Source organism: Parasteatoda tepidariorum, chromosome 9, assembly GCF_043381705.1.
Source record: "Parasteatoda tepidariorum isolate YZ-2023 chromosome 9, CAS_Ptep_4.0, whole genome shotgun sequence".
In the NCBI taxonomy this organism is placed as follows: domain Eukaryota; kingdom Metazoa; phylum Arthropoda; class Arachnida; order Araneae; family Theridiidae; genus Parasteatoda; species Parasteatoda tepidariorum.
In genome coordinates this window covers 68968904-68993778 of record NC_092212.1, presented here as the reverse complement: position 1 = coordinate 68993778, position 24875 = coordinate 68968904, and the positions used below count along the sequence as shown (strand labels likewise).

The following is a 24875-nucleotide window of genomic DNA, read 5'->3' as shown; positions in this document are numbered from 1 at the left end:
TCATTTATGAATCTCACGTAAGCTAAAACAGCTTTGTTATCTATCACAGTTGATTCATCAATCTGCAACGCAAATTTACCTTCTTTCAGAAATTTAATGAGTTTTGATTCAACGTCTGCGGCCATCTCATCAGTACGCCTGGAAACAGTATTATTGCTCAGAGGAACAGAGCGACTTATCAGATTTCCGCCTGCGATACCAAAACGTATGACGAAAACGATCCTGCACTTGAATTTTTTTTTAATTTTTAACTATCATAATTCTTTGTCTACACCAGAACCATAGGTTTCATATATATTTTCAATTTCAATCTCAAATAGCTTTTATTATTAATATTATTAGCAATTTTTATCTTTTGAGTACTCGTCGCCCCCTGATCACCCCCTAAGGATTATCGCCCCCTTGAGAAGCTTTATTGCCCCCTTTGGGGCGATCGCCCCCAGGTTGGGAACCACTGTATTAACCCCTTGCCAGTGTCGCCCGAATCCAGTTCGAGCAACTACCACGAGCAGTATTTGTGATGCCCGAACTGACTTTGGGCAGGAGAAAAATTAGCATACAGTAAAACCTCGATTAACCGAGGTTTCTGTTAACCGAGGCAATAACGAAGTCTAAATTTTTTTTTTCTCCTCTCCAAAATGAGCTTGGAAGAAATTATACACATATTAGTTCGTTGTCCGTGTAACAGGCACTTATTCCCCACAAACGCACTCAACTTCCATGAAATATTACACCCTGAGAAGACAACATCCATGAATGCTTTGTTAACAGTGGTCATGTGACTTGTAAGTTTAATCATGTCAATTTTAAAACTACAATATTTTCTTGAGATTTGTGTTATTTTTGAAAATGTTTCTTTCAATATTTAACTAAGTATAGTTATAATGGAATTTTATACACTAAGTAAAAAATTCCATTTTACTTTTTAAAATTCACTACTAGAGTTGATTTCCTTTTTAAATCTTTTTAGCTGTGAAACATAAGTTCATATATATTTACCTTTATAATTTAAAAAACGTTCTATTGTTTTTTACTTTAAAAGTAGTTAAATTCGCAAGTACAGAAGGTTTTTTTTACATGGCTTCTATTAACTGAGATTTCCGATATCCGAGGTACTAGCGGTCCCAATTAGCTCGGATAATAGAGGTCTTACTGTATCTATTTTGTGAAGCCCAAGCCGAGTTTCTTTCTACTTAAGGATACTTAATTCACTATTTTACTAATAGATGGCATTAGTGTTCCTAGGTTTTCACCAATTAGTTGTCAGATGCTTTATTGCAAAAATGTATGTATTAAAAATCATATTGTTGTGTTTTTATATTATATTATACTAGTTATATTATATTTAGCTCAAATTAATTTGCTCTAATTGAATAAGATGTACGTGCAATCCATTACTTTTTTACGCGTATGTAAAAATTATAAATACAGTAGTTATTGCATTTAAATAAAAAAAATTTAATAAAAACCCTTTTTCTAATTTTTATCATAATAAAAAGAACAAAATGAAACAGTCAAAAAAATTTTCAATTTTTCTAAAATATATACTGTTAAAGGGTTAAGGACAAAGATATAAATTTTTATATTTAAAAACTGGTTATTAGATTACAGTTAGAATGTAAAAAACAAAAAAAATGCTATATAAACTTTTACCTGCATAAACACAGCATGAACTTTATTATCATCAAAGTCAGAATCTGAAGTATCAGAAGAAGAATCTCCAGACGAGTCTAAGTAACAAAAAAATAAGACTTTTACGTGAAACATAACTATTATTAAGGTATAATTATTAGGTTGCAAAAATTAGGTAATAATATTTGAGCTTTTATGGCAGTCAAGAACTATTATTGTACTATACAAAAACTATTATTGTGTGTCCTATATCGACAACTTAAAATAAGTTATATGAAATACTTTAAATTTAAACTCTTACTTTAAATTTTAGATTGTGGTGAAAATTTTGTTGGATTATAAATTTTAATTCGAGGAAGTCTGTTAATCAATGGTCTTGAGATACACAGGATTCCGTGAAAAAAATCACATGCCCTGTTCCTAATTTCTGGACCGGAAGGAAAGATAAAAAAATAAAAAAAACAGGAAATCCTGGGTACACCTGGAGTACGATTACCTCTGCATTTGAAAAGTTTTATGGCATAAAAATATTTTATTGTTTGAGTCTAGTAAATTATGTTTCGTGTCTAAAATGTGAAAAAATACACTATAAAATATTCGACAAAATGTAAAAAAATTTTAAAAATACCAGAAGAAAGTAATTATATTTATAACCACAGAATTATTATTATTATTTTTTTTAAATCATTGCCTGAGCTAATTTTCTTTGAAGCTACATATTTCTCAGTAAAAATTGCCTTCCCTGCCATTATTTTAGCTTGATCTCAAAAGGAGAAATATGCAGTATAAAAAAATAAAATACAGTGAAACCTCCAAGAAAGACCACCACTGTTTAGCGACCTTCTCTATTTACAACCACGTTTGGGAGACACAGATTTTTTTTCTCCACAGACTTTGCGTTGAAGAAAACCTTAAGGAGAGACCATCAAAAACTCTCTCAACAATATAAAATTAAGTTCAAACTTTAATGAAAAATAAAATTGTTTATTTATTTAGTTCTATTATACATAATTGGTAAATTTGTTTTTATGCACAATTATATCAGTAGGCCTAAATTTTATAGTCGTTAAATTTTATTCATCGATCTGGTTCTCATGATGCCTACACTAGTGGCATTTCCACACCAAGAGAATGACATTGAATGAAATAAAATCACTCAGACAAAATCTTGTTACCTTCAATAAAATAAAGTCGATGGAGATAACCCCTAACATCGACCTACCCCGATTAAGGACCATTTTACAAGAAGTGGTTGCTCCTGAGAGGTTTCACTGTATTTGCAAAATAATATGTGTAAAGATACTTGAATAACATGATAAATTTAAAAGCAATTACAATAAACAGTCAAGATCTCCTACAATAAACAGTCAACAGAAAATTAAAACAAATTGATCATAACTTACCTCCTCCTTTACCTTCTTTCTTTTTCTTCTTTTTCTCCACTTCTGGAGCTTTTTCTTGCTCAGGGTTTTCTTCAGTCTCTTTATTTTCTTCTGTTTCTTCCTCATCTTCTGAATTATCTAATTTGCGTAAAGCTTCTTCATCTTCGACTCCCTTCATCTCACGATTCACTTTTTCTTCTTCTAACTCCTCTTCAGAGCTGCAAGTTAACATTTTAAAGTGAAAAATACGCTCACAAAAGAGGCAATCGTTAATAGCTGTACAAACTTCTGAAAAAAAATATAACTTTTTTGTGAACCATTCCCATGTTTTTTTATGCTTCTAGAAAAAAATTATAAAACCATTTGAAATCTTGACTGCTTCATCAGAAATTAGTGACTATTTCAACCAGTATCTGAATTACTGTAATTGTACAACCTAATTTTTTAAAACAATAATATGTAACATTTCTTGCATATCAAAAATATCTTTTTACACTAAACTCAGTGGCGCGACAGTCCATACAGGGCCAAGCCTTACTGTTCCCGGTCCAAGAATTGAAACAAGGATCTGTGGCACGAGATATCACTCAGCCAACAGGCCTCAAAATATCATTTTCTCTTACTAAATATGAAATAAAAGTTGCATTTTATGCATATAAATGGTTATGTGCAATTTGTGTTTAAAATAAAAAAAATCTAGTGATTTTTATTACAACAAATTTTGGCATGCTTCAAAATGTTAGAAAGATTTTTTTTAAAGAATGTTTTTGAGATTCATTTGATAAATTTCGAATTGTTTTGTTAATATTCTTCTTAAAATATGTAAACTTCACTACATAAAAACAAAATAAGAAATATTAAAACACCACAAAAAATAATAAATACACAATAAAAAGGCCTAATAATAAATTAATTGCATTTTAACATTTATATACACATAGAAAATATGTTTCCTTGTCAGATGATGGTAATTCAGTTTTTTTTTTTTTTTTTTTTTTTTTTTTTTTTTTTTTTTTTTTTTNATAAAGAAACATTGATTTCTAAATTAGGACAATAGTATTACAAAAAAATTAGCAAATTACAAGCTAGTTTGATAGCTGGTAGCACAAATAAACACAATTTTTTTTTTTTTAAAAATTTCATACCTTGAAGACCCTGTAATATAATCCACTTCCCGATCATCAAAATCTCCTTCATCACTCTCTTCTTTACCTTCATCCTCTACATCTTCCTTCTTTTTCTTTTTACCTTTCTTAGCATTCTTTTTTGCAGATTTTTCATCATTTTCTTCTACGTCATCTTCATCACCAGATTCACTAGAATCTTTAGTCCAGTCATCCATGTCAGATATTTTCTAGAAAGTGAGATTAATCATAAGGAAAGCGAGATTAATCAATGCACATTTAAGCAAATACTTGTGATGATTTTTAAAAGTAACTTTTATTACAATATATGACAGCAATTGATATTTTAAAATACACTCTGCCACAGCTAACAAAGATTTAGGTATAATTAATTACATACTTTTACTGATTCAGCATAGCACCATCTTTTAGAAAATAAAATAAACATGTTCTTTCTTCCAAAAAAAAAAGCTCTTAGTCAAGTGTAAGGGTAAAGAGTCCTCTGGTCAAGATAATTTTGCACTAATTCATGCGACCAGATCAAATTTACTCCTTTCATAACATGTATCGGTTAAAAGGCAAGGAATGAAACTCAAATTTCTTTAGAACAATAAAACAGGTTACAATATATTAAATTGTGTCAAGATTATCAATTAGAAAGTATACAAGTTTCAAAAGATTACTTTGAGCTTAATTGTTTAACAAATCTATTAGGTCATAAATGAAAAAAACAAGTTTCACTCATTTTTAGAAGCATTACTAAGTATACCCTATCATTAGTAAAGCACATTACGTGTACCACAAAATAACGATTTATTACGAAGTTTCATATGAAAAATAAACTAAGCAAATAAATATTCTGAGTATCTTTCTCTAAAAATAGTTTTTGTTTTTTTAAAAAGAGAAAATGAGTGATATTATGAAACAAAGTCGCAGCTTTTTTTTTAAAAATTAAATAAAATGAAGATTATGAAAGATTTAAAAGCAAAATCAAACGCAAATGATTAATAAATTGTCAATAGATAATCATTGAGCATAACTTTTCATAAAGTTCAATTTATTTCTGATTTTGCATAAGTGATTTCTTCTATTATTTAATAAATTGAACTTAATCACACAAATTTGTCTTAAGCAGGAAAAGGTGTCAAGAATAATAACAAAAACTGATCTGATAATATAAAAAAAAACTAAAAATAGAAAGAAAAAAAATACTAAGCTTGACTTACAAAATCTTTAGCCTGTTTTTTGTTCTTCTTTTTTCCACTAGGTTTTTCACCATCTTCATCCTCCTCTTCAATTGATTCTTTCTGAAGACGTTTTTTAACCATAATGGAAAAGTAGTTCAAAACTTTGTCACGTCTGGAAAAATTTTTTATAAAGAACCTAATTATGAGTAATACATTTTAAATACATACAATTTAATGAATATGATAAAACACATTACCATAAAATCTGTACATTCAATAAAACCATATTTTACATCAATTTCATTCCGCATTATTACAAATATACATTCCCCTCTTTTACACATTTACAGGATTTAGATGTACACATGGATCTCTAGATGTGGTAGCACGTGACTTCAACAATCGGTAACGTACCATCAGTTGTCATAACGTATCATCTTTATCGACATATAATCTCAATAGTGTGATCGCACTGCTTGGGACTCAAACGGTTAAGGGGCCGTGTTGCAAATGATATTTGAGGCGTGGTAAAATGTGGATTGAAAGGTATTGTAAATTTTGAATTCCTTGGAAGGGGGTAAAGATAATTTTTACAGGAATCAGCAGACGAGGATAAAGTAGAATCCATAGCAGAGTGGGATCCGTGTGACAACATTAATGAATTCGACACAAATGTGACGTTCTGGAATCTATAAATTTTTAACTTTATGGTATGTTTTAAAAGTTTTCATTGTGTTATGTTTTTCTAAATACTCTTGAATAAATTATCTTAACTTTGGCTATTCTTAATTTTTTTCTAAATGTCATTTAAAGTAGTATTGTCTCTATAAAACACCTTAATAAGTAAAGAAAATACCATAAGAGAAGTTACAGAATTAATGGCATGTAAGAAATTAAAAATAATTTTCGTAAAGTGTAATTTGTCAAAGTAAATTGATACAGAGTTATTCATATGTATTTCATTGTTATAAAGTATTGATATTTCATGATCAATAAATGTTCGAATTTGGGGGTTTGAAATGTCTGAATCCGGTGAATGAGCCAATAGTCAGTTTTTTGTATAATTTTTGGAGTTTGAAAAGTTGATTTATACACTATTGTATATGGTAGTACAATTTATGTACAAAGGTGCAATTTAGGTACAAATGTGCAATTTAGGTAAAAAGGTACAAAGATCTCACATTTATTTTGGTTTATAAATTTAAGGATATTGTTTTTTTTTTAGACAACAAACTCTAATAGGCATGAGTAGAAATAATGAATGTATAAATTAGTGGAATTTAATAATTGGTCCTACAGATCAGTCACAAAATTTTCTTAATTTTTACCACCGCAAAATCAAGAAAAGTTGCCAAATACACTTTCGTAAAATTGCTAAGTTAATTTTACACAAAGCACTGTTAACTAACATAGACTAACTATCTGAAATTTTCTAATCTGATTTGATTAAACATGTAATATGATTGGCGTTTTCATACGCTACGGAGTGACGGTACGCCAAAATGAATTGTGCTGGAATGAATAGTGAAAAAGTTGAATAGAACAATGTGAAAAGCACGCATTTGCATAACACATGGCGAAAATCAAAGTGGTAAAGAAAAAAATATCATTTTCGAACAGTGAAAATGAAGCACTTTTTAAAAACACCTAATAAAAAAAGCAACTTTAAGGGCTTTTAAAGAAGGAAAATTTAAAATAAGCACCTTTAAGTACTTTTTAAAAACACTACGCACCCTGCTATTGAATAAAGGAAATATGATTACCTCCCAAATTCTTCTTCGGCTTCTTCAGCGCTCAAAGCTTTGTAGCGTTGAATAGGAGTGAAGTTATACCATTCTGCCACTGGGTAAGCTTCAAAAGTTCCATCAGCTGCTTGAGTGAAAACATAGTAGGAGGCATTTTCAGTAACTCCTCCCTCACGAATTCCTTTATATCTAATTTTTGCAGAAAAAATTTAAAAATAAAGAATAAAAAATACATTCGATAAGAGCATATTTCCGCAATCACTAAACAAAACAAAAAAAAGCAGTTGAAACTTTTAAAATAATGAGCAGTAAACAAATTTAAGAAAAAATAAATAACTTTCAAGTGTTGAGCCTTAGGAGGAAACTGTACCGAAATTTACAAGTGCATTACTTTCCCATTTGACAACTTGTGTAAAACAAGCTTTCTTTTGATGCAGGAAGGAACAAATCTGTTTTTCTTTCTTATTCTAACAAATGAAAATTAAGAACTATGATAGTTTCTCTCAAAAATGAAAATTAAATTCAAATAAATCTTTTATTGAATAGTAAGTGTAATCGAGATGTTAGAATTAAGAATTTTATTCACTCATCCTTAATACTAATGTATTAAGGACAAAGATATAAATTTTTATATTAAAAACTGGTTATTAGGTTAACAGTTAGAATGTAATATATATGTATATATATACAGTCGGACTACTATTTAACGAACTTCCACTTTATGAATTTATCTATTATGCGAATTTTTTCGAGGAACCAAGAACATTTTGGGAATTTCTTCGTAAAATAACTTCCAAATAGCGAAGTGAATTTTATATTTAATTGAATTTTCTTTGAGATTTACTTTCCCTATTTCTCAAAATATTTCAGAACATATCAAACTTGTTAACGCACCTTATGGTGGAAATGACCTTGAATTGATTTTCGAAGCCACTTAACTTTAAGAGAGAGCAGTAAAATCTCTTTCCATTTTCAAACGAAAAACTCTGACAAAATTAACCGTTTTATCAGTAACAATTAAACTTAAGAACGCATGTTATAATGTATGCTTAAAATTACTTTGTAGTTATAATTTTATATAGCAAATGAATGCAGCTATAATTTTATACATAAATTCAGCTTTTTTTAGTTGAAAAAGTATGTAGTATGATAGGGTAACACTGGATAATGTTTTACTTTATTCTTATGCAGATTTCTTTTATGGCTAAGATTTATAGAATAAATAGTAGATACTAGTTTACAAGATAAAGGTGTATCAATTGCTATTTTAATTATGACTAGTTTTTATGATTTTAAAACCTGTTTTGTATTGTTTAAATATTTCAAAAGGTGATTTTCTATTTAACAAATTTTCTACATAACGAACTTATTATCGGGATTTAAAAACTTCGTTAAATAGTGGTCCAACTGTATATATGTTATATAAACTTTTACCTGCATAAACACAGCGTGAACTTATTGAGTAGCTTAGAACATTTACTAAAGCCATTCTCATTCAAATCATAATATCATAAAAGATTTATGCCCATAGCTGCCAACATAGATAGGAAAAAATCCAGTAGATTTTGCAAAGTACAAATTTCATGATAATTGTTGCATAATGTACTGAATATTTTACACATAGGGAATTTAAGGGCTTTTAATTGTCATCAAAAAAGAAAAACTGCAATATTTTCCAGTCATGATCGGCATTAAGACTCTTTAAGACAGAAATAAAATTTTAAGAAAAAGTAAGTCTGTGAAGGTACCGCTAAACAGTAGTGAATTTAGCCTGGACAGACAACCGAATTCTCATTACTAAATTAGTGAAAAAGTAAGATCTAATAATATTACTTTTAAAATGTGTGAACAATTCATTAGAAAGAAATTTGGAAATGAATACTAATTCAGACCTCAAGACTCATTCAATCAATTAATAGCTTATTAGAAGAATAAGTTAAGTGGAACAGATGATGGAAATAATTGGCTACTAAATGCATAAAAACACTAAATAAATGTTTGCAAGACATAATTTTACTAAGCATTGCCCAACTTTAAAATTTGGGAAGTTAAGTTAAAATGCTTCAATTACAGATGAGATATCAATAATACATTTTTATACGCAGAAGTTTGAGCGTTTTCAAAAAGTTCCCTGACACATTCTTCTCCTAAATTTTTTAATTACTAATTATTGAAACAGTAAGTAAAATTTCTTATTTGTATTTCTTCTACATCACAGAATAAATAAATAAAAATTTTACCATATTTCTTTTTACATAAAATAACATTCAGAACAAAAAATCTTATTAGCCTTTACTTTTTTCCACCTTTTCCATTAAGTTTCAGCAGCCAAGGCTGATCTTCTGGATTATATTTTTTAGTCATAATGCCATATTTTTTACGCCTGGATTCTTCCCGCTGCTCACGACCAAATTCACTCCCAGCACCAAATTTTGGCTGATCTTCATCGGCTTTGAATTCTTTTAAATTATTTTCCCTTTCCATTTTCACCTATAAAATAAAATCATATTATACATAAAACAATTTTTTAAAAAAAAACACAATATAAGCTATTACTCATTACGAAAAAAAAACAAAAAAAAAAAAAACAATTATCATGTATGAAAATTATGCAATTGCAATCCACTCACAGAATTTTAACAATATTTGGCTTTCGTTTTTCTAGAACAGGGTGCGTATCGAAATCTTTCAACAAAAAATAAGCATCTTTAAAGTACTTTTTAAGCACTAAAAAATAATTTAAAGCACCATATACATTAACAAAATGCAAAATAAATTTTTAAGACTTTACTTGATCATGATAAAATAATTAGTTTCTGACAAAGAACTCTTTTCTTGATTATATTAGCTACCAAAAGAAGATCGAGAGATTTTTTGGTTTGATTTCAGAGGGTGGAAAATGAGGCATGAAATTGAGAATATCTTGCAGGATGCAGTAGAGTTACACATGAGAGAGCAAGAATCTCACCGAACCCAGTTCATTATATGCACATGCAGTCATCATCAAACATATCAAATGATTTGCGCTTGAATTCATTGTGAAAACGTTGAATAGAATAATGTGAAAACCACACTTTTGCATAATATGAGACGAAAATTGACAGGATCAAGAAAAAAAAGAGAAAACTAAGCACTTTTTAAAAACATTCAATAAAAAAAGCACTTCTTAAAAACATTCAATAAAAAAAGCACTTCTTAAAAACATTCAATAAAAAAGCAAAATCTAAAATAAGCACCTTTAAGCACTTTTTAAAAATGCTACGCACCATATAGAATGTTTTTGTTTTTCTAGAATCTATTGAGAATAGTGTAATTGCTTTGGGCTTTGTTTAATCAATCTAGTATATATTCATCATCATTATCTATCATTTAGTATATCTTCATTATACTTCCAAGACATAGAAAACAGTCTACTTCCTTAAGTTCATCATTTTCTAAGAATTTGTCATTCAATTGCTTAGCTTTAATTTTCAAAATTATAGTTTTATTTTGGTCGCAAATAAGCCCCATTTTCTTTGCCTCTATGATTAAAACACTTATGTTTGTTTGCATGTCTTGAAGGTTGTTGGTCAGTAAACATAAATCGTCTGCAAAAATCAAGGTCAGAAGATATTCAACAAGGTCAATCTTATACCTGCTTATTCTCTAATACTCTCTTCATAATCCAGCCAATAGCAATTAAAAAGATTGTTGGAGAAAATATACAACCCTGTCAAACACCCAAATCAACCTTGAAGGAACCTGATTGACGAGCATGGATAATCTTTTATTGTCTAAGAGCAATTTTTATTAACTAATATCAATATGAAAAATTATACCTACCATTACAGTTGAATCTCGTTTGTATAAAAACCATTATAACCAAACTTATAATTTCTAAATTTATTTACATAAAAACAATGAGTAAAATTTTTTGTTTTATTACAAAACAAATAATGTATAGCAACAAAGGTAAAAAATAAGAACGACTTCTAGATCATGGAGTATATAATGATTCAAAAATTGTCCACGTTTTTAGAGAATTTAATCTTCTCACATTATAAAAATTTATCTTAAACTTACAAAAGGGCAGATACTTTTAATGTACTTGTCAAAAATCTTTACTTGGTGGTTTTGAAAAGGTATAGTCCTTAACGATTAAACAACATTTAGTTTTCAAGAAACGAAACATTAAAAAAAAATTGGCATTAATTAGCAAATTAAATCATTATCTATAAAAACACTTTTAATTATATTTGTCGATTATTATTTTTACATCAGAGGATGTTTCATTGCCAATTATATAACAAATTTCTACAATAAACAAGGAAACATTTGAGAATGTACGGGTGAACAGAAGATAGGATGAACAGGAGATTTGGTAGGTATGATAGAAGCACAAAAATAAAGTTAAACAAAATAGAGCAATTTTCGTTAAACCAAGAGTATTAAAAAAGATGTTATTATATATAGTTGAAACAAAATATGAATTTTACTTGTGTCCATGTCTTCACATCCACTTTTTGAGAGCCACTGAAGCGCATTACATTGAATTTTTTCGATTTATTCCTGTAAGGAATTAAAGAAAAGATTTAGTACCTGGATTTTAAAGTTATTCAATATTATACAACACACAGGGTATCTGCTACATTTTAGATTTTCAAATCCATGACTAATTCCAAGAATTTTTCATGTCATAACGAAGTTACTATTTTCTACCACAAAAAAACAACAGTAAATTTAAAAATGCATTATAATAACATTAATTGAAATAACCAAAACTGTTATACTCTGCATCTTCATACTTATAGATTTCAAATTTAAAAAGCAGAGTCAAGAAAGAGTTGAAGCAATAAAATAGCTGAAAAGAATACGAAAGCAAATAATTTATTTTTCTTTCTTTCTGCAGAATTCTATTCTAAAGATACCTTTCTTGGAGAGGAAAGAAATACTCCAGATTTTTTTGTTCTCATTTCGGAATAAAAAAAATTTGCCGATGACTGGCTTGCTTCAGCTAGAATTTTAAATTGATAAAATAATAATTAAAATTCTGAAATAACAGAAGTTTAAAAGATAATTCGCTCTAGATATGTTTTTTCATTCCTTTTTTGAAAGAACACCATAGTTTTTAAAAACATTTTATATTTTAATAAAATATGACTCTGAGTGGGGATTTTGTCAGAAATTAAGATATTCGGAACACCATGAAATTGGGGGGAGTGGTAAATTCCATTTTAAAAATTAGATTTTTCGGCAACCTAAATCCATTATTTTCAATGTTTTTTTTTTTTTTTTTTAAATAGTTAAAATTATGACACTTTATCATTTTATGATAAATTTTGTACAATACTGAAATTCATGACTTTCCAGGTGTGCAGATACCCTGAACATATGTTCATCATAAAAGCTACACTGATTGTGATTACTTATGTAAACAGAAAAAATTCTTACAATGGCATTTTAACAATATATTCTTGAACCACTTGAGGGCCATTTGAAGTTGAAGCCTGAAAAAGAATTAAAAATTTAAAAAATTAGAATTAGTAAACTCTAACAAAAAATTTAAATTGTTAAGACAGTGAAGTTTAAATAGTATATTATTAAATAATTGTTAAGACAGCAAATATTAGTAATATATATTTGAACATGATATGATATTGTACATTACAAATTTTGCCTACAAATTATTACCCTAATCTTAATTACTATTATATGGGGTATGTTTTATATCAACAAAAAAAGTGACATTATTTAAAACTATGATAGATTTTTTGGTTTTCATAATAGATTGTAATGTTCAACTTAAGTTTTTCGTGAAAAGTGATCATTATAGAAATATTAATTTTACTGTGAACAAGAAACATAAATATTAAATAACATAAAAAAATCATAAAAGTGATATTTTTGAAGTGTAACAAAATTTATTTATATTTAATAAAAAATTAATAGATTCAATTTTAATGCACTTAATTTGAATATGCATAAATGTCTGGTTCTGGTTATTTAATATTGATCTGGATAATTTATTGATGTGAAGTATTCAATTTTCAAAAAAAGAAAATGTTGGAAAGTACAGTAATTTTTCTTAAAAATAAGACGTTTTCTTTAAAAATTAATTTTGAGTAACTCTTACATCATGCCGGATCTAAAGGTCTAGTTAAAGACCATTAATTGCAAGGGATTACTTTTTACACTATCACATTACTATCTGAAAGCATTTTGATTAATAATGCAAAATTCTTTTTAACAGCCAGAAACAAGCTTTTAGAGTGCATAATTACTGCAAAATATTTTATATTACAGTGATTGATACAATGTAAATAGTATAAAATCGAAAAAATTTAAATTAATCTATGAGTGAGAGCTTGGGTAAACATGTTTTAAACTGGCCATGAAATTAACAAACAAAACTTTATTAATTTACATAAATTAAGTATCAAGGTTGAAATAAAAAATGTTTAAAATTGCCAAACAAAATATGTGTATTATATACACAGAAAAACAATTATGTGCGTCTTCATCTTGTAATTATATTTATGTGTTTTTATCTTGATGTATCATAGTATCATGTGTTTCTATTTGTGCAGTGATGTCATAGAGAAAAAGTTAACAATTATGAGGAAAGGGGATTATCATGAGAAAGCAGGGTTCGCCAAGTGGGCCCACTTAGAAAAAACCCGCCTGGTTTTTTCAAGGTGGGTTTTTCCAACAAAAAAATGTTTTTATTAAAACTTATTGGTGCACGTTTAATTTTATGTAGTTTAATGAGCAGCATAAACTTGTCAAATAGAGTTGCATGATTTATGGGATTAAGTTTTTAATATTTGTAAAAGTAAAAGAAACTCGAATCTATAATTTTATAGTACTATTGAAAACTTTAAGTGGGTTTTTTCAAAAAGTTATATTTCAATGAAATTAAATCAAATAGAAATTTAAATAATATAGTCGGAAAAGATCAATTTTTCAAATATAGTTGCATGCTTTATATATTAATATTAATTCATATATGTTTAAACAAATTGAAAAGAAACATTTTTTTTTTTTTACTAAGTGATACATTAACGCATTTTAACAGTTTTATTTTCTCGCTTTAAAAAAATAAGCTAAAACTTTTTATAAGAGAACTTTTTTAAAATAATTAATCTAAAAATGAAATCATTTTCCTAGGGTTAATTAGTTGAAAAAAATGGGACAAGTAACTGATACTCTTAATAATTATACATAATTTCAATTTCTTTTAATCTTATTATAAAAATATGGAAGTTTGGAAACATGGAAAACATTAAATATTTATTTCAGTATTTTATTAAAGTCAAAAGTCAGATGAAATTTTAGTTTTTACTGATTATAAATATTTACTGATTATTATTTTATGATAGGTAATATTCATAATGCTTGAGTTAAAAATTGTGAAACGTTATGTACTTAACTATAAGGAAGATTCAAATATGTAATAATGCGTTATAATGCATTATAAATAAATTTAAATAAGTTTAAATAAATTTAAACTTAATATAAAGTATATGTAACAAAATTAAAATAACTTTTTGGATTTATTACTATTTTTAAGCTTACACAACACTTTTTAATAAATAAAGATATTTACACAGTAAGACTTAAAGTTCATGAGCAACAAATGAAAAAAAAAAAATTTCCCGGGTTCTTTCAAATAAAACCCAATTTTCCCCGGGTTTTTTCAAACCCTGTGAGAAAGAGAATTACAAATGAGATATAGCATTATTTGTTGGATACCTTCGATTAGTAATGCTAAATAGATTGTAGACAAAAGCATTAAAAATTTGCTAAATTATATGTATTAGAAGAGTTAAGGTGTTCTATGTACATAACTAAAATACTCTATAGGAAATAGTGTAATCTCTTTCTGTAAAAAAGATAATTTTTATAATATTAGATTTTTTAGAATGTGTGCTCTGAAATCTTCTTATTAGGTATTAATGTTATGAATTCAATACTAGATTGGTACTTTTAAACTTCGAGGGGTTGTAAAATCCTATTATCAAAGTACACATACTTTACATTATAGGATATACCATATACTAATAGATACAATGATATTCAGCAACAATCTCGGATGTCACTTACCACACTACACTATCTGACCAAGCACATGCAACCTATTGCATGTGGAATTAACCCGGGATTTATCGCTTTTTGCAGGGATACAAAAACAAAATTCTAAGAGGCAGAGAGAAGAAACTTACTTTTATAAGCATTTTGTGAAACTATTGCTTTTCCTAAAGTTGAATTTGTGAAGGTACCGCTAAAAGGTAGCAAATTTGCCTAGAACAGACCACTGTACTAATATGGAAATATTCCCAGTGCACTAATTAAAGCATTCAATTAAGCATTATTGGCTTTAATAATACTACCGTGCATTTGAAAATACAACCTAACAGCTTCACGATAATAATGCGGGGAGATTTTTGTATTGTGATCTGTGGTCGAATAATTGCCAAGTCTTGGCAACTTATGGGCAAGGGCCAGCGAGAAAAAATACCATAGAAAGGGGCCAACTTGAAAGTTGTATCTCGTAGCCACCCACAGGCAAACGTCTACATGATTTTTTTTCTTTTTTAAATTTGCAAGTTTAATTCTATTTGGCACCTTGGTGATTGTAGTTGGCTCGTCAGATCACGATACGGAAATATCCCCTTCAACAGTAGAATAGAATTTCAAAAAACTAATAGAACAAAATTTATTTTAGATTTTTTCTTTTTTTTACAATAGGTAGCTTACAATTCAATATTGGAAAATATAAGAAAACCTTAATTTTGGGTTGAATTTGCTAGTGCACAGCAAAATAGTTCATCTATTTCTACAGTTCCCTCCTCTTCTCAAAAGGAAATAGTGTGTAACTAAATGTCTGATATTAGTTGCAGATATATTTGGAAACCATGACCTAAATAGATAAAATATTTAAGCTAAAAATTAATTAGCTGTTGAAAATTATAAAAACAGAATATTTTTTTTTGCTTTATATAAAAGAAATTACCAAAAATTGTTAGTAATATTTAAAAATATTTTATGCAGGGTTTGACAATATAAGGCACAAGAGAAATTTAGCAAGCTTCGCAAAAGTGGAAAAAGGAAGAAAAAATTCGGTTGATCATCAGTAGATTGACTAAGCATTACAAACAAACTGATACAAACTAACTTTTAGTAACAGATGAGTTGCTTGTGATGTTGCAAAACTAATTTTTATGTTTAGCACATCTTAAAAATGGCTTACTTGAATGAAATGAAAACTTTGAGGCCTTTTTTTAAAAAAAATAGCGTTGTTTATAATAAAGATGGCTTAATATACTAATCAAGGGAAACGAATCCGAAGTTCCTGGAGTTAATTGGGCAACAAAATTTACCTTTACCTTAAATACAGATTTTTCATCGTATAAAAATCAGAATCAAAGGTAATACTTTACCTTAGCCTCAGTCACAGTTTTTGTCGATGCCATGTCAAACTTTCCAACAAATGTATATCTTTTGAGAACAAGATACGTAAATTTAACAACCAGACATCAAAACTTCATCATTTTATTTGATCAATTATAAAATTGATTGAGGGTTGATAGATGCCACGAGCTAGAGATGTTTTGCTTGAAGCTCTCTAAAAATGCGCATGCAACATTTATACTGGCATTACAATGAAAAAAATGACCAATGAAAAGCTGGAATTTCGAGCTGAAATTTAAAAATGCGAAAATTAATTTTCTTGATCTAGTTCAGCTTTGAAGAAGTAATCAATCGAACAATAAATAAATAAACAAACGACTGTCAGAACACTGATTAGAAAGTTTCAATTTTTCGATCTAATTTTAAAGTCCATTTCATGATATTGGACCGCTGATTTTTTTAAATCAAAACAAAAATTGCCTAACAATGATTTTTAGAATCATTGAATTCTTTTTTATGCTTTCTTGTTTTACGTTGACGACGGTTTATGGACGTTCGCCTCCGAAAATCGGTAATTAGCAGTACAACTTTATCTTTTAAAAAGAGATTTTTTCTTTGCCATATCAGTTGTCGTTGTAAATTACAAAAAATTCATGATTTTGACAATTTTCTCTGCAATATTTTTCGGAAGCTAGTTATTTTATCACGATTATGTGAAGTTTTAGAAAATGTTTTTGAATTTTATTGATATAATGTTAATAAATTAAGAACTTCCAATGATAAAAATTTTTTTTTTATTACTGCACAGATTCTAATTATAAATTTTTTTGTGGGGAGGGGGGAAGGATCAAAAGTATTTTTTGAGTGCTTATAAAGTAGTGCTTATTTTTTGTTTAAGTATCTAGCTACTTGACCTGTTTTAGATCATTTTCTTGTTTATCATTTGTTGTGTCATGTTATGTATTAATTACCATGCTATGTATAAATTTTAGCTATTGTCGGAGGTGGTATCGGAGGAACTTCATGTGCCCATTTTTTGAACGAATTGTTTGGAGGAAAAGCTGACATAACTTTATATGAGCGAGATCTGATTGGAGGGAGACTTAATTTAGTTGATGTTGATAGAAATAAATATGAAGCTGGAGGAGCCGTTATACATTTAAGAAATGAATATATGTTGAAATTTGCTGATAAATTAGGTATTTATTTTATTTTTGTGTTATCTCATTACTCATGCAATCAGGCACTTTTCCGTTAGCCGGGTGCAAGCGAAAAATCTCTAAATAATGTTGAATTCCACCAAATTTCTCACAATCATAAAGGGAATGTTAGTTTGGGGCCACCTGCTCAATTCTCTGAATTAATTCCATATAATTATCCTTCAATTTCTTCCATCCTTGTTTTAAAAATGATGAAAGTTTGGGATTTTGCCAGAACTGAAGAAAAACTGTAGTCTCTTTTTTTCAAGAGAAAGGTGTATTGGCAAAGAATGCGACATGCAGTCAGAATCATGAAATGAAACTGTCTTAAGGAGGAGTAAGCAATCCATTTGAAGGAAGTTCTCAAGGACATTACCGCATTGTGGAGAAACCAATTATTATAAACTTTCATTTTGGGTTTTGATTACAATTCATTAATATATGTTTATAGTTGAACTTGTTTTGCTTACTTTTAATAAATATTTGTTTATAGTTAAAGAACGTTTTCGACTTATATTCCATTGACTGTTTTGTCCTTCGCTTCACTTGGAGGCTTCACGCGTGTTTGGTTCACAATTTGCGACATTTGCTCCCAGCTAACGGAAAAGTACATGCAATTGTTTTGCATAATTTTGGGACTGGTTGAGAAGATTTATTAAATCTAGGTTTCTAGAAAAACAATGTTCTTAATCTAACAAAACTGGAGGAAAATTGTATCACAATATTTGAGAGAAAGATTTTGCAGAGTAAGATACTTGCTGGTGTAAATGAAAACAATAACTGGAGAAGGAGAATTAACATTGAACTGTACAAGACTTATAAACAACCCGATATTATGAAATAGATAAAAATAAATAGAATGATTTGAATGGCCCCCGTGATTCGAGCGAGTGATGACAATACAATAAAAAAGATACTGCTTTTTAAACCCACTGAGGCAAGAAAACAGGGAAGGGCGCAGTTGAGATGGGCTGACTCGCTGGAGTCTGATTTTCTTGCAATTAATGAAAAGAATTGGAGATCAGAGATAAATCAGAAGTCATTATGAAGAAATCTTCAAAGGAAGACATTGGCCCACATTAGGCTGTCTTGCCAACTATGATGGGACAGGTTTGTACATCTGCACCTGATGTTTGGTGACTTTTTTTCTTTGCCAAGTTCAAGTTCTGTGAAATCTGATAATAATCTGGTCTCAGTAGTTATCACAGAGACATGGGCGTAGATCTTTGAGGGATAATGAGGAGTTCTTCCCCAAATCTTTTGAAGAAGGGAGATAATCTCTTTATCCCTCCTTCTTAATCAACGACATTCTTAATCACTTTCAATGATTTTTTAAAAGTATTACAATTAAAAACCTTTAACTTGGGTTTTGAAATCAATTATAAGTAACGAAGATATTTCATAACATACTAAAGGAGTTTAAAATTCACAGATTTTTTTAAGAATGTTTATTTTTATAGAACTCTATATGGGAGTGGAGAGTTATTTCGACAAAAAAACACATTAGCCTGTAATTTTTTTATTAATCTCAATAGTATTATTGATGTTTTTGAAAACAGTATAAAAATATCGACAAGTCTATAAATTTTCTAACAAGTGTGTGACGGGGGCCGGTATAGCGTGGTTGGTCGGGCACTGGTCCACGTCGAAGAGATCACCGGTTCGATTCCTGACTGCCGAATACTCCCCATGTAGTAAACGGTGACTGGTGCACGTTAAATCTCTCGGGTCACAAAGTCATCCATGTTCTCATAACAAATCAGTACCTCTGGGGTTCTGATCCAGGATCCCCCTTGTCTTCTGGATTGGGATCAAAATTACAAGGATACAGAGTTAAACATTGGTAGTCGTAAACCCAGAATTGGGTCACCTGTTCAACGGCGGTTATAAAATAAAACAAGTGTGTGATGGTATTATTTTTAAAAATTCCTTTATGTTTTGATGTGGAATAACTTGTAAATTGAATTTTATTTCTAAGAAGGCAACCACACGTTTATGTTTTAGATTTTTCAAAACCGTCTTTTCACTTCTTTAATTTAGAAATATTATTGATCATTTTGCTACTCCTGCCCTACCTTGTTACCTTATTATTTTTATTATTGATAATTGTTCTTAATTTCAAATAAACTTAAATGTATTTTAGTTTTAAATAATTAATTGTTTGTGTTTGGTATTAGGTCTTGGTATTAAAAAACCAGAGTCTAGTATTAAATTTGGAGTATATGATGGAGAAAAATTTGTTATTGAGGAGAGTGACTGGTACATTATTTCAGTTATTAAATTCTTATGGAGATATGGTTTTTCGACTATTAAACTTTGGAAAGATGTCAAGTGGATGTTAGATGAATTTAGTAGGTATGATTTTGTATTTTGTCAAACTCTTTATTTATTGTACAATGTACATTAAGTATAACTTATTGGTAAATTGTATTGAAAACTTTTCATTAGCATCCCTATGCAGGGGTCTGTCTAGGTTTTTCTGAAAGGTACCTATTTTGTGAAAATTTAGACATAATTTGTGAAAAATTAAAAATTATATTAAAAAATGAACACAAAAACATGGTAAAAATGTAGACTTATCGTTTCTTAGGGATACAAAAATAAAATTTTAAGAAAAAGTATTTTGTGAAACTACCGTTTTACCTAAAATTAAATTTGTGAAGATACCGCTAAACGGTAGTAAATTTGGCCGGGACAGATCCCTGCTATGGAACAATTTTTTCCAGCTTTCTGCGACAATTCTCTCTAGTATTAATACCTTTCTGAAAAGCATTTTTAATAATAGCAATCATATATATTATTAATTTAAAGTAACAGAATCGCTTTCTTTATACAAAAAAAAAAGTATGCAGTATGTATCTATACAGTAGAACGGTATGAAATTTTTTTTAAATTATAAATGCAAAATTTTTTTTAACCTACATATAAAAGAATACTTCTAATATATATTCTCCTGTTCTAAAGAAAAATATTTGTATAGTTAACTTCTTTTAAATTTTTGCGATTTGAAAATTACATTTTATAATACCAATCTGAAATTCTAACTATAGACAGTCATTACGGATAAAAGTCATCTGCGGATAAAAAAACCAAACTTTTTTGCTTTCCAAATAAAAAATCTTTCTTCAAGAACTCTGTCATGTTCTGCGGCAATGTTGCCGTGTCGCCACGATTCTGCTAAAGGTATCAACATCATCACTGGTATGACAGCCTGGGGTGGGCCTCGGCCTTATTTGGAACATTTCTTCATATCGTTCTCCTTGTGTTATCGATCACTTGATACAAAATGTGGTTAATACCCCCTTGAGAGTAAACCTCACAGGGAAAAAAAAGCAATGCATACCTGTAAGTCATGAGGACCTAGGGGGTTGATATATTCACAATTAATCAAATATCAAGTGTCTGAATAAATGTTTTATTTATATGAACACCACAAAGATTATATTTCTGTTCTCTTTTTTACCCCAGTTGTGTTAAATGCAAGTTTTCAAATTAATAATGAATTAATAATCAAAGCAATTTTCAGTGGGGTAGAAGCATTGAGAGCATCTCAGCTTGTGGGGTCTCATAACCTCCGTCATCCAGATCAAAAGATGCTGCTGCCAGAATGAGCAGTACCTATCATTTTCTCTTCTTTCTTTGAAAAGATAAAGCAAGGTGACAGCATAAAGATTGATTCTGATGTCTGAAAATATTATCTGGTTTGAAGAAATATAAAGTAACTTTTCAGGGCGAAAATGACTGCCCATGTCTCCAGTGGCAGAATCGCAGCGACACGGCGATATTGTCTCAGATCGTTACAGAGTTCTAGCAGAGAAAAAAATTTCTTTTGAAAACAATTTATTAATTTTTTTATCTACAGAAATTTACATGCAATATTTCAATCATGCATTTAGATAAACACTTTTTGGCGTGCTCAATTTATGCCGATGGTATCGTAAATCTACGTAATGTTTCGATTGTATTTCGGCAGTTATTGATATTGATTTTCAGATGATTTTTAAGGGGTCCCGATGTATTTCAAACAATATAAAAAATTGCAAAACTGCATGTGAGTAATTATTTTTTAAAACAATAATTATCGAATTTTAGGTAGTTATTGCTAATGATTTCTCTCCGATTTTTAAATCTGACATTTTTTATAACATATTATTTATTGCAATAACCTAATCTCAAAACAAAGCATGCATTTCAGAGGTCCGATTCACGTGATTTTGTCTTCGATCTTTTTTTCAGCAACTTCTACTACGGCTTTTGTGATTTTTAATTATTTTTTTATTATGATGATTATTTACAAAATACGAACAAATAAATAATTTTTTCTTCCCCCCAACAAAATGCGAGAATATCACCCATAATATTAGAATAAAAAATAAATACATGTTCAATTAAAAATAATTCTGTAGTTTTTTTTTTTTTTTTTTAACACAGCCCTTGTTATATTTTAAATTAGTAACATCTAGGTCTGCCTAGGTTTTTCTGAGAGGTACCTATTTTGTGAAAATTTAAACATAATTTGTGAAAAATTATATTAAAAAATCAACACAAAAAACATGATAAAAATATAGATTTATCGTTTCTTAAAGGATACAAAAATAAAATTTTAAGAAAAAGTATTTTGTGTTTTTCCTAAAGTTGAATTTGTGAAGGTACCGCTAAACGGTAGTAAATTCGGCCTGAACAGACCCCTGAGCATATATGTTGGTTATTATTAAAAGTATCTTGCATAAAGATATTAGTGCTAGAGAGATTTGTCGCAGATAGCTCGAAAAAATTCTGCCACAGGGCTTATGTCCGGTTACGGGAGTGCAATTAATGTACATAATGGGTTATTCCTAGAAGATTCACGGGTAATTAGAAATATATCTGTATTGCGAGGCATCCGTTTTGCAAGAGTGTCCATAATAGGAGGTTTCACTGTATTAACCTTTTGCTTATGGCTGGTGCAAAAAGTATAGCAGAATAACAAGCTTTAGCATGCAAAGTGTCATATTTAAAAGGTTAAAGTTATGCTTTAAATATTACACCAAGTGTTTGTGTTTGACTTCATAATGGATTTAAGTTTAAAAATTTGAACAGTTTCTTTTTTATTTTAGGATATATGATTTACAAAAAGCAAATTATTCCTTCACAACTGTGAATGGTCTGCTTGATTCCATGAATAAAAATTTTAAAAACATGACGCAAGTGTCTCTTGCTGGACATCTTGGAAAGCATTATTCTAAAGCATTTTTAGATGAATTGGTGCAATCTGTAATGATGGTGAATTATGGACAAACAAATAATATTAGTGCTTTTGCAGGTAATAATTTTAATTTGTTGTATTTTGTTTACTAATTTTTGTGTGTATTTTGATTGTGTCATACTAATTAAGTGATTCGCTTTTTCTTTTATATTCTGCTTTTGAAATTAGTTATGTAATCATAGCATGTCAGATTTGAGGCTTGCAATTAGTAATGTTATTTCATGGTGCATAGCGTTTTTAAAAAGTTTTTAAAGGTGCTTTTTGTTTTTTTTAAAAAGCCTTTGAAGGTGCTTTTTACATTGGGCGTTTTTAAAAAGTGGTCAATTTTCCCTTTTTGAAAATGAGATTTCGTATCTTTACATCAATTTTCTCCACGTATTATGCAAAAGCATATTTTTCACGTTGTTCTATTCAACGTTTTCTTAATTCATTCAAACACAATGCATTTTGGAGTACCGTCGGTACATAGCGTATGAAAACGCCAATCATTTCGCATGTTCGATGAAATACTTGCAGGTCCACACATGCGTCTACTGAACTGGGTTTGGTGAGATTATTGCTCTCTCGTGTGCAACTCTGCTGCATTTTGAGAGATATTCTCAATTTCAGGCTTCATTTTCCACCTTCTGAATTCAAACCGAAAAATCTCTTGATCTTTTTGTGGTGACTAATATTATCAAGAAAAGATTTCTTTATGTCAGTAACTAGTTATTTTATCATGATCATGTAAAGTCTTTGAAAATTATTTTGCATTTTGTTAGTGTATATGATACCTAAAAATATTTTTAGTGCTTAAAAAGTACTTAAAGGTGTTTATTTTTTGTTGAAGCATTTGGCTACGCACCCTGTTAAATTTTCCAGATTGTTTGTGTATTTATCACAAATTCTTTAAGAAATATTTATTTTTTCAGGATTTGTGTCACTATCAGATAGTTTGTATTTGTCACAAATTCTGAAAGAAAAATTTATTTTTCAGGATTTGTGTCACTAGCAGGAGCCGATAGTAATTTGTGGAGTATTGACGGTGGCAACAAGCGTGTTCCCGAAGGTCTCCTAAGACTATCTAAAGCTAAGCTTGTGAATGGAGATGTTACAGAGATTATTTTATTAAAAGATGGCTCATATAATTTAAAGTACGTAGAACCGAGTGGAAGTGTATCAGGCGTCGAGTACGATATTGTTATAATTGCAAATCCACTTATTAAAGGACTCACAAACATAAAATTTACACATTTTAAAAAGAGTTTCCAGCAGTTTGAAACCAAATTCCACAGAACTGTCGCAACATTTGTTAAAGGTTTTATAAACCCTGCTGCCTTTAATGCGGATAAAGTGCCTAATGAAATCCTTACCTGTCAGCCTCATCTTCTATTTAATAGCATTGGTAAAGTTACTCCTGTTAGTACTTTGGAGAAAAATATCACTACGAATGTGTATAAAGTATTCAGTGCAGAACCTCTTACACCAAAAACGATTCACCGTCTTTTTAACGATGTTGAGATGATCAAGGAAAGAGATTGGTTGGCGTATCCACATTATGAACCACCAGAGAATGTTCCTCCCTTTTTGCTTTATCCTGGTTTATATTATATTAATGCTATAGAACTTTCAGCTAGTGCTATGGAAATGAGTGCTATTGGGGCCAAAAATGTTGCTTTGTTATCTTATAATTTATGGAATAATTTAATGAACAAGGTGGACCATCATAGTCGAATTTATAAAGATGAACTGTGAAATAATTCTTCAAATTAATTTCCATGTGATATTCACTATAATTTTTCATGTAGTTGATTAGATAAGAATTGAGATTTAAATGCCTGGTTCTTGTCCCTTGGTGATAAAAGTAAAAATATTTTTTTAGCTAATATCTAATTTATAATCTAATTAGTATACCAAGCTAAAATGGAGTTCATGAATAGTACAATTCAGTTGTGATATATTTGCTGTTAATAGATAAATAATTTATCATAA

The 24875-nt window shown here is 29.1% G+C and overlaps 2 protein-coding genes across 3 annotated transcripts in view; one reads left to right on the top strand and one right to left on the bottom strand.

Annotated features, from left to right (window-relative positions):
- LOC107451755 (transcription factor IIFalpha) overlaps positions 1-16646 on the bottom strand; it is a 23916-nt gene extending 7270 nt beyond the window's left edge. Inside the window, exons 1-9 of one of the 2 annotated variants that reach the window (XM_016067961.3) lie at positions 16490-16646; positions 12501-12556; positions 11546-11618; positions 9367-9560; positions 7089-7259; positions 5365-5497; positions 4160-4368; positions 3036-3232; positions 1654-1730 (exon numbers count right to left, since the gene is read on the bottom strand). In XM_016067961.3, coding sequence (XP_015923447.2) covers positions 1654-1730; positions 3036-3232; positions 4160-4368; positions 5365-5497; positions 7089-7259; positions 9367-9560; positions 11546-11618; positions 12501-12556; positions 16490-16522 — 1143 coding nt within the window. In that variant the 5' untranslated portion in view covers positions 16523-16646. The remainder of the gene's footprint in view (positions 1-1653; positions 1731-3035; positions 3233-4159; positions 4369-5364; positions 5498-7088; positions 7260-9366; positions 9561-11545; positions 11619-12500; positions 12557-16489) is intronic. The other variant, XM_043044123.2, reaches the window with a different exon arrangement.
- A 20-nt stretch (positions 16647-16666) lies between these two features.
- Positions 16667-24875, top strand: LOC107451756 (prenylcysteine oxidase 1). Its single transcript, XM_016067962.4, has 5 exons — positions 16667-17031; positions 17453-17659; positions 19837-20014; positions 22756-22961; positions 23881-24875. Exons 1-5 carry the CDS (start codon positions 16947-16949, stop codon positions 24636-24638), a joined length of 1434 nt encoding a protein of 477 aa, XP_015923448.1. The 5' UTR covers positions 16667-16946; the 3' UTR covers positions 24639-24875.

What these genes read in the sequence shown, in the direction of transcription:
- LOC107451756 (XM_016067962.4), top strand. Translation starts at nt 16,947, where the DNA reads ATGATTTTTAGAATCATTGAATTCTTTTTTATGCTTTCTTGTTTTACG. An exon ending in ACGTTCGCCTCCGAAAATCG is followed by an intron (nt 17,032 to 17,452) that starts GTAATTAGCAGT and finishes TATAAATTTTAG; the next exon opens with CTATTGTCGGAGGTGGTATC. An exon ending in ATGTTAGATGAATTTAGTAG is followed by an intron (nt 20,015 to 22,755) that starts GTATGATTTTGT and finishes TTTTTATTTTAG; the next exon opens with GATATATGATTTACAAAAAG.